Here is an 11823-nt window from a genome sequence, read left to right as displayed (position 1 = left end):
AGAGCGGCCGCGCCGGGCGGGAGCCCCAGCCCCGAACTGCGCCCGGTACGGCTGCGGGGAGCGGGCCGGGTGCGGGATGCGGGCCCGGGGAGGGCGGGGGTGCGGGATGCGGCTCTGCGGGAAGCGGGGGGGGATGGCGGCCGAGGACCGCAGCGCGGTGCGGGTGGGAACGCGGGATGCGGCCTCGGTGCCCCGGAGCCGTACGGGCGGTGGCCCCAGAGGCGGGGGGGTGCGGTGCGGGGCCGGGCGGCGGTTGAGGCCGGGGGAAGCGGGGGAGCGGAGGGGCCGCCCGCAGCGCGGGGCCGGGAGCGGACAAAGCTCGGCGGCGCGGGGCCGCCCCTCCATTTTGGCGGAGGAAAGGAAGGAGGGGGGGGCGGAGCGCAGCCCCCGGCCCCGCTGCGCGATGGAGCCCGTGCCCTTGGGGAGCCCTCCCCGGGGTGTGCGGGGGCATCGCCCCCATCCGCTGCTCTCAGCTCCGCACCGAGCGCTGCGGGGCGGTGCGGGTGCGGGGCGGGGGCGGCCCGGGCGGGGGCTGAGCGGTTCCCGGCGGTGCCCTCCCGCTGCCCCGGGCTGTGAACTCCGGTGGGGACGGGCAGAGGACGACGGTCCCGCTTTGCTCCGGGCCGTTCTCCGGCGCTCCCGGCCCCGCTGCGCGCTGTGACCGAGCGGCGCTTTGTGGCACCGCTTCCACCGATGGAGGAAGAGGAGACGCTCTCCCCTCCCCCCCTTATCCCCCCCCCGGCCCCGCGCAGCGCCGCGCTGTGATTCATCGGGAGCGGGGGAGGGCCGCGTGCCGCCCCAGTGCCGTGCGGCGGTTCTGGGGGCACGCAGAGAACTGCGTGCCCGCTCCGAGCTGCGCTCGCCCTCCAGCGCTGCAGACATCTTGTCTGCGTCCCACCCGCCGCTTCCCCATCCGCAGCACGGCCGAGCATCGCTGCGCCTTTCGGTGCCCGAGCGGGCGGGAGCTGCCGCCCCAAAGCGCTGCCCTTGGGCGGCCGGAGGTTCCCGGGGACGAGGCCGCCCTCGGTGCACGAAGCGGGGAGCTGCTGGCTGAAGCGCGTCCTCACCCCTCGGTCGGGTGAGCCGAGTGGTTGCTCCACGTCCCACCCTGCAGCCGTCCCAGACCCCGTGGGTTCCCCTTTCCTGGCCACCAGCGGGGATGTGGAAGCGGCGCGGCGAGGAGCAGGGCGCAGGGCGCAGGGCAGGCGCGGCCGGTGCTTATTTGGGTCCCGTCGGGCTCTCCTGGCACGGGGCAGCGGGGGGTGCGGGGCAGCTGGTCGCCCGCCAGCGCCGGCGTTGGGAGCGCAGGGAGAGCCCTCCCGGCTCCGCCATGGAGCGCAGCGCTGAGAGCCAACGCGATGCGACGCGCGGAGCGGCGATGTGACGCTCACAGCCCCGTGGTGCCGCGTCCAAAATAGTCGGGGCTGCTCTCAGCTGGCTGCCAGCGGGGTCGGGAACGGAGCAGTGTGGCGAGGGCGGCTGCCCGGGATCCCGCAGAGACCCCGGTAGGTGCCCACGTAATATAGGAGCTGCGTTTTGGAGGTGCTCTCTGTGAGCCCTGCCCTGCCTGCAGTGCTGTTTCCCGGTGCGGTGCTGGCGGATGGGGCCCGGCTGTGGGGGGGTCACCCCAAGGACGTGGGCACCTCCTGCCTCCGCTCAGCGCTGTGCAGATGGATGGCAGCCAGGTGCTGCCCGCGCCCCAGCCCTGCGCCCCGTGTTGGGGGTGATGGAGCCCAGAGCAGCCTGGGCATGCTCTGCTTCCCCCTGGGTGTATTTTAAACACTGGAAACCCCCCCAGCTGTGGCCACAAGATCCCATCTCCCAAGTTCCCCTTGTTGCTCTCCAGCTCTGCACGTCACTGCTGGTCATGGTGCCCCTGCATCTCGCATCTCTGTGCCCCAGAGCCCCGGCGTGGTGCTGACCCCCAGGCAGGAGCAGGGGCCCCTGGATGGCGACATGCTGGAGACTTGCAGGGGACACACACTGTCCCCACCACCCAGTGACGAGTGATGCTGCACATCCCCAGGAGCCGAGTGGGAGTGGGCACAGCACGGTGCTGTGAGGTGGCGGGGATAGGGGCTCTGTGCACCCCACAGGGCTCTGATGGCCTCGGGAGCCCCTGTCCCTGCCGGACACCAGCACACGCTCCATGCAGGTGGGACTGGGAGCTGATGGGAACATGGAGCAGCTCGGGGAGCTTCCCCATCTACTGCATGCCTGTGGGGCTGGCGCTGCTGCCATCGAGGTGGGGGCACAACTGGAGAGGGGACATGAGTCCCCCGAGGACATGCACGTGTCCCCACCGGGCCCTGCAAAGCCAGCCGTGGCTTTGGGGCTGAGGTTTGCACCGGGTCTCATCCCTGGGCATCACAGGAGCCATCCCCCACCCTGCGCAGGAACATGTGTCCTGGGGCTGTGGTGGCCAAGCAGCCTGAGTCCATGGTCCTGGTGCTGGGGACACCATGGATGAGCTGCGCTGCACCCACCTCACCCCCCCAGACTGGGATCAGCCCCATCCAGTGTTCCAACAGCTGGGACCTGTGTCCCAAAGGGGACAACCTGGGGATGCTGCGGTGGGGCCGGCCATGCCGCTCGGCGGGTACGTGAGGATACATCGGGGGGAGCCGAGGTGAAGGCGCCGCGCTGCCCCCCCTGCCTTCCCCAGTGGGAAGCCCCCCAGGGCTCCGCTGCGGTGCTGGGCGCAGGCTGCTCGCCTTGCCCCGACCCCCCCAGGCTGCGATGTGCTCTCGCTCCATAGCACCGGGAATTGCCTCCGCTTGGCTGAGCAGCGCCGGCCGCGTGCTGGGTGGGAGGTGCCGGTGGCACTCGGTGGCACACGGGTGCTGCTGAAGGCACAGGGACCCACCAGAGGAGCCGGGTGGGCTCTGCACCGCAGCTCTCTTCCAGCGGGGGTGGCTCGAGGCACAGCATCTCACCCCATGGCCGGCATCCCTCCCGTCCCAGCATCCTGCTGCGGTCCCACTGCTCTGCGCACAGCGATGTCCCCTCTGCGGGACAGCGGGGCCGGGGGCTGCGGGGCGCAGTGTTTGGGGCCGGGAGCTGATCCCCTCTGGAATGCCCCAGCGTTGGGTTTCAGGGCAGCTGCTGCGCTGCGGCAGCGACAGGGACAGATGGTGCAGGGCCGCTCCTGGGCTGTGGCTCTCAGGGTTTGTGGCCGTGCCCCACGGCGCTGGGTGCTGCCATCCCCCTGGCCATTGGGACAGGACGGATCCTGCCCGTGGGCTGCGCGGTGGCTCCGTGCCCCGTGGTGATGGGTGGCAGCGGGGACTCAGCGCTGCTCCTCACACCGCAGGGACGGTGTGGGATGTCCATCTGCTGCGCGGTGTCAGCCCAAGTGGCGCCGTGGCTCAGCTGGTGGCCCCCTGGGCTGCATTGCTGCAGTGCCCGTGGGTGGGAGTGAGGACGGGTGGAAGCCCTTGTCCTTGCTGGGCTGTGCTGGGCCGTGCTGGGGCTGTATTGGGGGCTGTGGGTGTGTGGGAGCAGGGGACGGCCTCCTTCCTGCAGCACAAATAGCCGGAAAGCAGCAGGAGGGTTGGTCCTGCACTGAGCCCATCCGGGGAGAGATGCACTCGTGGGGGGGTCCTGGCTGGGTGCAGCCCCCCATGCAGTGCAGCCCAGGGCTGTCCCTGCGCTCTTCCAGCTGCAATGTGAAGGAGCGGCGCCGGCCGTGTTTGCACAGCCCATACTTTGCCCCTCTCCGAAGATTGCAGAGAGTTCCACAAACACAGCTGAGTGCTGCGGGACATCGCCCCATGGGGAGGACCACGCGCTGGGGCTGTGGGTCCCCGGGGTCCTCCTTGCAGCCGGAGCTGGGGTCACGTGCATGGCAGTGTCAGCGGTGCCCGTGGGGCCGGGCTGGGCAGAAGCACCGACCCTTCCTGCTGCACGGGAATCAGGGCTGTGATCCTAAACGGAGCACTTGTAGAGGGCAGACAGGCTGCAGCAGTGTGCTGCTCCCCACGGGGTGCCCCAGCTGCACTGCACCCCGCACAGGTCACCCCCGCATGGGTCACCCCCGCTCAGTGCCATGGTCCATTTGGGGCCGGGCGCACAGAGCAGGCGCTAAGTGGGCTTCCAGCCCCACACGTTTGGGGAGGGGTTGTTTTCTTGCGGCGGCGGCGGCGGCGGCCTCGTGTGCATTCCTGGACCATGAGTTCATGGCTGTGCGCGGGGACACGCACCGTGGCGTGACGTCAGGCCGTCAGCCCGCGCCCATCCTGCACCCATCCTGCGCCCATCCCATGCAGCGGAAGCGCTCTGCATCCTCTGGGAAGTGCCTGCCCCCCCCCCCTTCCCAGTGCCTGGTGTGGGGTTTCCCCCCTGCTGTGGGGCAGCAGCTGTGGGGGAAGAAGGGCGTTTTGTGGCGGCGGTGCCTGGTGGAGCCCCGTCTGTGTGCTCTGTGCATTGTGCATGCAGCGCCTGGCAGCCGGCGTGGGGCCGAATGATGCCCCCCCCGGATGGAGGTGGCAGTGAAGGCCCCACTGGTGACCCACTGTGCTCTGTGTTGCAGGGAAGACACCGTCCCCAATGGGAGACAGCGTGCTGGCCCCCCAGCCTGGGGACACTGTGCATGGAGACAGCCCCCCGCAGCGTGACCGACCCGTCCTCCCAGATGTGACCCCCTCTCCAATGGCCACCCCCCCTCCAGGACAGCTCTGCCCTGTTCCCGCAGCCGTCACCCCCCCAGGACAGCCCGTGTCCCCCATCCCTGCAGCTGTGGCCCCCTCTGCAGAGAGCGTCCCACCCTGGTTTGACAACACCCCCCCTGCGTCCCCCTACCCCCCCACTACAGAGCACCCCAAAGAAGAGGCATCGCCCCGCACCGCCGGCCAGCCGCTGCCCGTCCCCAGTGCCCCGTGTCTGGTGGAGACACTGCCCCATGGGAGCACTGCCATGACCCCCACCGCCGGCAAAGGGGCACCGTCCGATGCCAAGAGCCCCCCGGGCAGCACAGGCCAGCCTCCCAGGGATGCGCTCCCCAAGGATGTCCCCCCCAAGGACGTGCCCCCCAAGGATGCACCCTCCAAGGACATTCCCCCCAAAGATGTGCCCTCCAAGGATGCGCCCTCCAAGGATGTGCCCTCCAAGGATGCGCCCTCCAAGGATGTCCCCCCCAAGGATGTGCCCCCCAAGGATGCATCCCCCAAGGATGCACCCTCCAAGGATGCGCTCTCCAAGGATGTCCCCCCTAAGGACGTGCCCCCCAAGGATGTCCACCCCAAGGGTGACCGTGCCACTCCAGCTGCTGCCTCGCCATCTTCAGCTGCCAGCCCCAGGCCTAAGCAAGGTGGGTGACCTGGAGGAAGGGGGGTGGCTCTCTCTGCCCCACTGGTTACTTGGGACCCCTCATGCCCCACCCATTCCGGGGTGCAGTTTGTGCTGCTCTGACCATGTCTCCCCGCAGCAGATGCTCAGAAGGCCCAGGCACGGCACAGGCAGGCGAAGGAGCGGCGCGAGGAGCGGGCCAAGTACCTGGGTGAGGAGCAGGGCTGGGGGGGCTCATAGGCTGCACGCTGGGAGGGAAAGTGGGTGGGAAGGAGCAGGCGGGGGGAGCTAAGGAGCTTGGCTGGGTCATGGCAATCCCATTAGCTGCTATTACTGCGAGCACTGCGCCTGCAGGTTTGCCCCCCCCGGCACGCTGCACAACGTGGGGGTTCCCCAGGCCCACGGCACCCCACAACTGGGCGAGTTCCAGTGGGCAGCGATGTGTGGGGCCGCGGATGCGTGGGGCTGAGCAGCCCCCGCGCCGCCCATGGGGCCCCCTCGTCCCCGCGCTCTTTCCACCCTCATTCCCCCATTGTTTCCCCGAGCGGCTCTGCGGGCTCCCGGCTCCCTTTTGTCCTCGCCCTAACTCCTCCCTGCCACCACGCTGCTTGCGATGCTGCCGGCCCCGTGCTCCTGGGGAACCCCCAGCCCTCAGCCCCGCGCCACCGCCACGCATCCCCACCGTGGCCGTGGGGCTCTCCGTGTGCGTGGGGCGCTGCATCCCCCCGGCCGGGCTGTGACCCCTCCACGTGGGCTCCCCCCGGCAGCGGCCAAGCGGGCGCTGTGGCTGGAGAAGGAGGAGAAGGCCAAAGTGCTGCGGGAGCGGCAGCTGGAGGAGCGGCGGCGGCGGCTGGAGGAGCAGCGGCTGCGGGCGGAGAAGCGCCGCGCGGTGCTGGAGGAGCGGCAGCGGCAGAAGCTGGAGAAGAACAAGGTGGGGAGGGGGTGGGGTGCGCTGCCCGTGGGGACTCCAGCAGCACACCTGGGGGGATCCTCGGGCACATGTGTGCGCCCCGGGGGGGGTGTCACGGCCCCGTCGCCCTCCAGAGGTCCCCGTCTCTGAGCCCATCCCTCTCCCGGACAGGAGCGCTACGAGGCGGCCATCCAGCGCTCGGCCAAGAAGACGTGGGCAGAGATCCGGCAGCAGCGGTGGTCGTGGGCGGGGGCCCTGCACCACGGTTCTGCCGCACACAAGGATGGTGAGTGCACGAGGACGGGGCTGTGGCTGAAGGGATGGCAAACTCGGCACCTGCGGTGCTGCCCTGCTCCAACGTGGCACTGCAGCCCCTCGTGCTGTGCCGGGGCCCAGCGGGACCCCATGGTTTCTCTCTGTTCCCGTGGCACCGCATCCCCTGGGCCGTGCTGCCCATCTGTGGTCATGGTGCTGCGCGGGGACGTTGCGTGGGGCAAGTGAGGTTTTGGGCTTGGCATCGCCGTGGTTGTTGTTGGTGGTGTTAGGGTGTGCGTTGTGGTGCGTCCCCACGTCACCTGGCTGCATGCGGGCGGCACTTGGTGCCAGCGTGGGGGTGACCAGGGCTGCGTGCTCCCGGTGCACGTGGCCGCGCCGTGCGGGATGCTCAGTGCGTGGTGGGCTCCTCTCCATGGGGACGCTGTGCTGGGGGTGCACCCTGGCTGCTGAGGGGACAGGGCTGGGCTGTGGCTGATGGGCAGCACCGCGTCCCCGTGCCCTGCGTGCCTCGCGCCGTGGGGTGGCTGCGTGTGGGGCGTTGGGTGTTGGCGGTGCATGGTCAGGATGCGCACACGGACGCTTCGTGCCCCGCTGTGACTTGTGCAGCATTCGGGGACAGGTGCACATCTGCTGTGCAGGGCTCCCTGCCACCTCTGTGGAGCCGTCCCCTGACCTGGCTGCTGCCTCCTCCATCAGTGGGCTCTGGCTGCCCAGCTAGGGCTGAGGGCTCCGCTTCCCTGCTGCCCCCCACCCGTGCTGCTGTAGGGTCCTGTTGTGAGCGCTGTCCCGTGTCCGTCTGCCCCTGAGCCACCGAGGTCCCCTGGCTCCAGGACTGCATTCTGGGGACATCACAGTGGCAGGGCTGTGGTCCCCGGAGCTGAACTCCTTGCATGCCTCCCGCACGATGCAGGCACTGTCCCATCCCAGCCACCAGTGTGTACCATCTCCTCCCACCGCCCCGCAGTCCCACTGCCCCCTGTCAGTGCATGCTGCATGCGGGGACCCCCCCCCGGCCCCGGTCTGTAATGCCCTATGTCTTTTCCCTCCTCCAGGTGCGAGCCGCTGCTCGGTGTCCGCCGTAAACCTCCCCAAACACGTCGACTCTATAATCAACAAACGGCTCTCCAAATCCTCTGCCACCCTCTGGAACTCTCCCAGTAGAAGTAAGAGCCCTTTGCATGGCCCTGCAGTGCAAGGGTGCACAGCCTGGTCCCCGCCCCACGTAGGGACCCCCCAGCCCCACCTGTGCCATGCACAGTGCCCGTGGAGAGGAGGAGCCATGTGCTGTTTGCTTTGGAGGAGGCTGGAGCTTTGCAGGAGGCTGGAGCTGGCTCCTTGCTCGGCCATGGAGAGTGGCTGGGAGGCGGATGGCACCGGGAGCCCTGTGGTCTCTGGCCAGGGCTGCTTGAGCTGCATCTCGCATCATCTCTGCCAGGCTGGTGCCCACTGTGACACCTCGGAGTGCCTTGCGGTGCCTTCGGTGCAGCACTGGGTGCCCCTGGGGGCTGTGGGTGCAGCGCCAGGTGCCACGAGGTCGCCCAGGTCCAGGCGAGCTGCCGGAGCCGTGGGTCTGCGTGCTGTTGTGCTGCTGCGTTGCCTGGCGATGGGTGTGCGCCGGGTGGTATAAATAGATAGAGCAGCTGATGCGGGCAGCTCTGACGGCCTCATGCTGGGGCTCGGCCAGGGGGGGCACAGGGGGCTGTGCCGAGCAGACGACGCCTGGGCTGGTGCTGGACACAGTGTCCAGTGTTGCTCCAATGTCCCTGTTTTGTCCTCTTCCAGCAGCAGGGTGCTGCGTTGTCCTGATGGAGAGGGACACAGGGTTGCCGTCTCTGCGGTGCTGTCCACGTGGCAGTGGGACGTTTGGTGCCAGCAGTGCAATGCAGCTGGCAGTGTCCCCGTGCCCAGCTGGGCCAGCAGCATGCCTGGGGGCCACCATTCCCTGCGTGCCACGAGCCTGGCCCAGCTCCTGTGACTGCACAGTAGCCTCAGCCCCTCTCTCTTGGAGCAGGGGCACACAGTGGTGGCTCTGCAGTGCACCGGGGGCTTGGTGTCACCAGCACAGGGTGCACGGAGAGGGGGCACGCTGCTCTGGGCACACTTCATCGTCCTGCCTCAGTGCCGTCTGTGTGCCATGCACAGTGCCTTGGCTGTCAGTGCCAGGAGTGGAGATCTCGCAGCTGTGGGGCATGGGCAGAGGGATGGTGCTGGTGCCACGGGGCTCCAGGGAGTGCTAAGGGCTCCTCTTCTTCTGCAGACCGCAGCCTGCAGCTGAGCCCCTGGGAGAGCAGCATAGTGGACCGGCTGATGACTCCCACTCTGTCCTTCCTGGCACGCAGCCGCAGCGCCGTGACGCTGGCTGGGAACGGCAAGGAGCAGGGTGAGCGCGGGGGGCACGGAACTGCATGGGGCAGGGGGCCGGGAGCGCTCCGTGGTGGGAGCCCACAGCCACCGGCTCCGTCCCCGCAGTGCCCGTGTGCCCCCGCTCGGCCTCCGCCAGCCCCCTCAGCCCCTGCCACAACCACCGCCTGCCGCACCGCTGCTGGGAGCGGCGGAGGGGCACTGCTGGCAGCCCCGATGTGACGCCGCGCCGCCGCGCTGAGTCCTCACCGGTGAGTGCCACCTTCGGCAGGGACACCCCGTGCCCGGCTCCTGGCTGAGCCCAGTGGCGTGGTGCTGATACTATCTCTCTATGGGCGGCACAGAAGAAGAAGGAGAAGAAGGAGAAGGAGCGGGAGAACGCCAAGGAGCGCAGCGCGCTGTCCCGCGAGCGCAGCCTCAAGAAGCGGCAGTCGCTGCCCGGCGCACAGCCCCGGCTCCTGCCTGCAGCTGACAGCAGGTTGGGACCTGGCACTGCACGCTGCCCGGCCCCATGGCCATGGAGACCCTGCTAATGTCTCTTCTCACTCTGTTTGCAGCCCCAGCCCCAAGAACCGTCCTTCCTCCCCCGCCACTCCCAAAGCCCGCCCGGCGTCCCCCAGCCCGGCCCTGGGCTCGCCCCACAAGCCACCTCTGCCCCGCAGCGCCCACTCCTCCCCCAAGGTGCGGGCCAGGGCGCGGGATGAGCGGGGCGAGCAGGAGGGCCAGGCCAAAGGGCGTGAGAGGAAAGAGGAGGAGAGGGGCCCGGCCCCCCCCGAGCCACCCAGAGTGCCCGCAGAGCCGGCGGCAGGTACGTACATGGTGGCTAGGGGTCAGGGGGAGAGAGGGAGCAGCGCTGATGCTACTCACTTCCCACAGGCCCCCCAGCCCCTGCAGCCCACAGCCCCCACAGCAGACCTCCGGCCGGCACTACGGACCGGGAGGAGGCCGCCCGGTTGCTGGCAGAGAAGCGGCGCCAGGCCCGCGAGCAGCGGGAGCGCGAGGAACGGGAGCGCCGGGAGCAGGAGGAGCGGGAGAGGTGAGTGCCCAGCCATGGACCTGCCCCGGCCCTTGTGCCCCCCACTTCGCTGAGAGCCCCCTCCGTCCCCGCAGGCGGCTGCAAGAGGAGAGGGCACAGCGGGCGGCGGAGGAGCAGAGCCGCAGGGAGGCCCTGGCACGGCAGCGGGAGGAGGAGCGGCAGCTGCAGGAGGAGCGTGAGGCTCAGGAGAGGGCACGGGCAGAACGGGAGGAGACGGAGCGGCTGCAGAGACAGGTGTGGGGCGGGGTGTGGGGCCGAGGGGAGGAGGAGGGATGAGAGGGAAGGATGGGGTGCGGGATGAGATGAAGCCTGTCCTCACTGTTCCCACTCCACCCATCCCTGCTGACCTCGCAGAGAGAAGAGGCCGAGGCGAAGGCACGCGAAGAGGCTGAGCGGCAGCGCCTGGAACGGGAGAAGCACTTCCAGCGTGAGGAGCAGGAGCGGCTGGAGAGGAAGAAGGTGAGGGCTGGGGGCACTGCTGGGTGTGTGTCGTACTGGGGGGTGCCCACCACATAGGGCAGGTCTTGCTGGGGAAGGCTGTGTGTGAGCCCCTGTCTGCCCCGCAGCGCCTCGAGGAGATCATGAAGCGGACGCGTAAGTCGGATGCAGCAGATGCCAAGGTGGGTGCCTGTCCTCCATGCCCCGTCCTGAGCTGCCTGGGGACAGCAGGCACCGCAGAGCCCTCACTGCTCTCCTTTCCTTGCAGAAGAAGGAGGACAAGAAGATAGTGAACGGGAAAGCAGTCGAGCAGGAGCACAGCACAGGTACACAGCCCCCTCCTGCAGCACCCTGGGGTTCTGGCGGTCCCCAGAGCCTCTCTCTGCTCCCATGCTGCTCCCTGAGCCTTGGGGCTGAGCGGGGTTCTGCTCGTGCCTCCAGGTGGTGAGAAGAGAGCGGGGCCGATGCCAAAGGCAGAGGAGCTCCCTGAGATGGAGACACCAAGTGCAGGGACGCTGGGGACGCTGAAGGGCCCGGCGGGTGAGGGGCTGCAGCCCAGGTGAGCACAGGGGTGGAAAGGGGGCCGGGGGCTGGCAGGACCCCAGCTTAACCCGACCCACTGCCCCACAGCTCTCCAGCCAAGGAGGTGGCAGCCCCGGTGGTGAACGGCGTGCAGCCCAGCAAGCATGAGAATGGCTTCTCAGGCACCGAGGGCTCCCCTGAGCTGCTGGAGCTCCACCATGGCGGCAGCCCCAGCAGCATCATCCCCTTCGGCGACAAGGAGCCCTTCCTCAAGCAGGCGGTGGTCAAACCCCCCCAGGTCACAGGTGAGGGGCAGGGGGGGGTCTTATAGGGGACAGGGGCAATGGCCCACAGCTCTGACCACAGCCCGTGCCCACAGAGGTGCTGTGAGGCCCGGCCCCAGCCGACACCCCCACGGAGCACCGCGCAGACCCGTAGCTGTTGTCAGAAGGAACACCTCGCTGCTCCCCTCCGCCCGCCCGGCCGTGCCATGAGGAGCCTGGGCAGCGCAAGGCTCCGAAGTGGCAGCCACCAGCCCCGCGCCCACACCGGGGCTTCCTGGTTTCTCTCTCAGTTGTTTTTATTTCGTTTTGTTCTTTTTTTTTAAAAAAAAAAAACAAACATGCACCTTACCAGCCTGATGCCCCCACCCGCAGCCCGCCCGAGCCGCCCCAGATGTGTGCTGTCATACTGTGGTTATTTAACTCGCTGGGTACAATGTATGTGAATACTGTAAATAGCGCTCGGCCGACACCGGGGGGCTCGGGGCTGCCCGGGGCCCCGCGTCCCCTTTGTCCCCACGCATGTGTGCGTGCACCCGGGGCTGGGCCGGGCCCACGCTGCTCTCCGTGCCGTTGTGACAGTGTTATGCATCCAGACAACCTTTGCAAACAATAAAAGCGGACAACCACCCGTCGCCTCGCGTCGCTGCGCCCCAAGGGTGTAGGCGGGCGGTGGGGAGGGGCGGCACTTCAGAGCAGGGCGCAGACTACGG

At 68.9% G+C, this 11823-nt stretch overlaps 1 protein-coding gene across 4 annotated transcripts; it reads left to right on the top strand.

Moving 5' to 3' along the window:
* MAP7D1 (MAP7 domain containing 1) lies at positions 7 to 11739 on the top strand. 4 transcript variants are annotated; one of them, XM_021375255.1, is made up of 18 exons: positions 7 to 45; positions 4532 to 5308; positions 5429 to 5497; positions 6054 to 6217; positions 6368 to 6482; positions 7525 to 7635; positions 8730 to 8852; positions 8942 to 9084; positions 9178 to 9311; positions 9391 to 9641; positions 9710 to 9869; positions 9944 to 10103; positions 10224 to 10328; positions 10436 to 10489; positions 10576 to 10633; positions 10749 to 10866; positions 10938 to 11134; positions 11209 to 11739. In XM_021375255.1, the coding sequence occupies exons 2-18, from the start codon at positions 4549 to 4551 to the stop codon at positions 11217 to 11219; spliced, it is 2733 nt and encodes a 910-aa protein (XP_021230930.1). In that variant the 5' UTR covers positions 7 to 45; positions 4532 to 4548; the 3' UTR covers positions 11220 to 11739. The 4 variants fall into 4 exon arrangements, with proteins under 4 accessions (XP_021230930.1, XP_021230929.1, XP_021230933.1 ...); XM_021375254.1 differs by having other exon boundaries at positions 5426 to 5497; XM_021375258.1 differs by lacking the exon at positions 7525 to 7635.

This window comes from Numida meleagris, chromosome 22, assembly GCF_002078875.1.
Source record: "Numida meleagris isolate 19003 breed g44 Domestic line chromosome 22, NumMel1.0, whole genome shotgun sequence".
Lineage (NCBI taxonomy): Eukaryota > Metazoa > Chordata > Aves > Galliformes > Numididae > Numida > Numida meleagris.
Note: the sequence above shows the minus strand (reverse complement) of the source record. Positions and strands in the feature narration are given on the sequence as shown.

What these genes read in the sequence shown, in the direction of transcription:
- MAP7D1 (XM_021375254.1), top strand. Translation starts at nt 4,549, where the DNA reads ATGGGAGACAGCGTGCTGGCCCCCCAGCCTGGGGACACTGTGCATGGA. An exon ending in AGAAGCTGGAGAAGAACAAG is followed by an intron (nt 6,218 to 6,367) that starts GTGGGGAGGGGG and finishes TCTCCCGGACAG; the next exon opens with GAGCGCTACGAGGCGGCCAT. An exon ending in AGCGGCTGGAGAGGAAGAAG is followed by an intron (nt 10,329 to 10,435) that starts GTGAGGGCTGGG and finishes TCTGCCCCGCAG; the next exon opens with CGCCTCGAGGAGATCATGAA.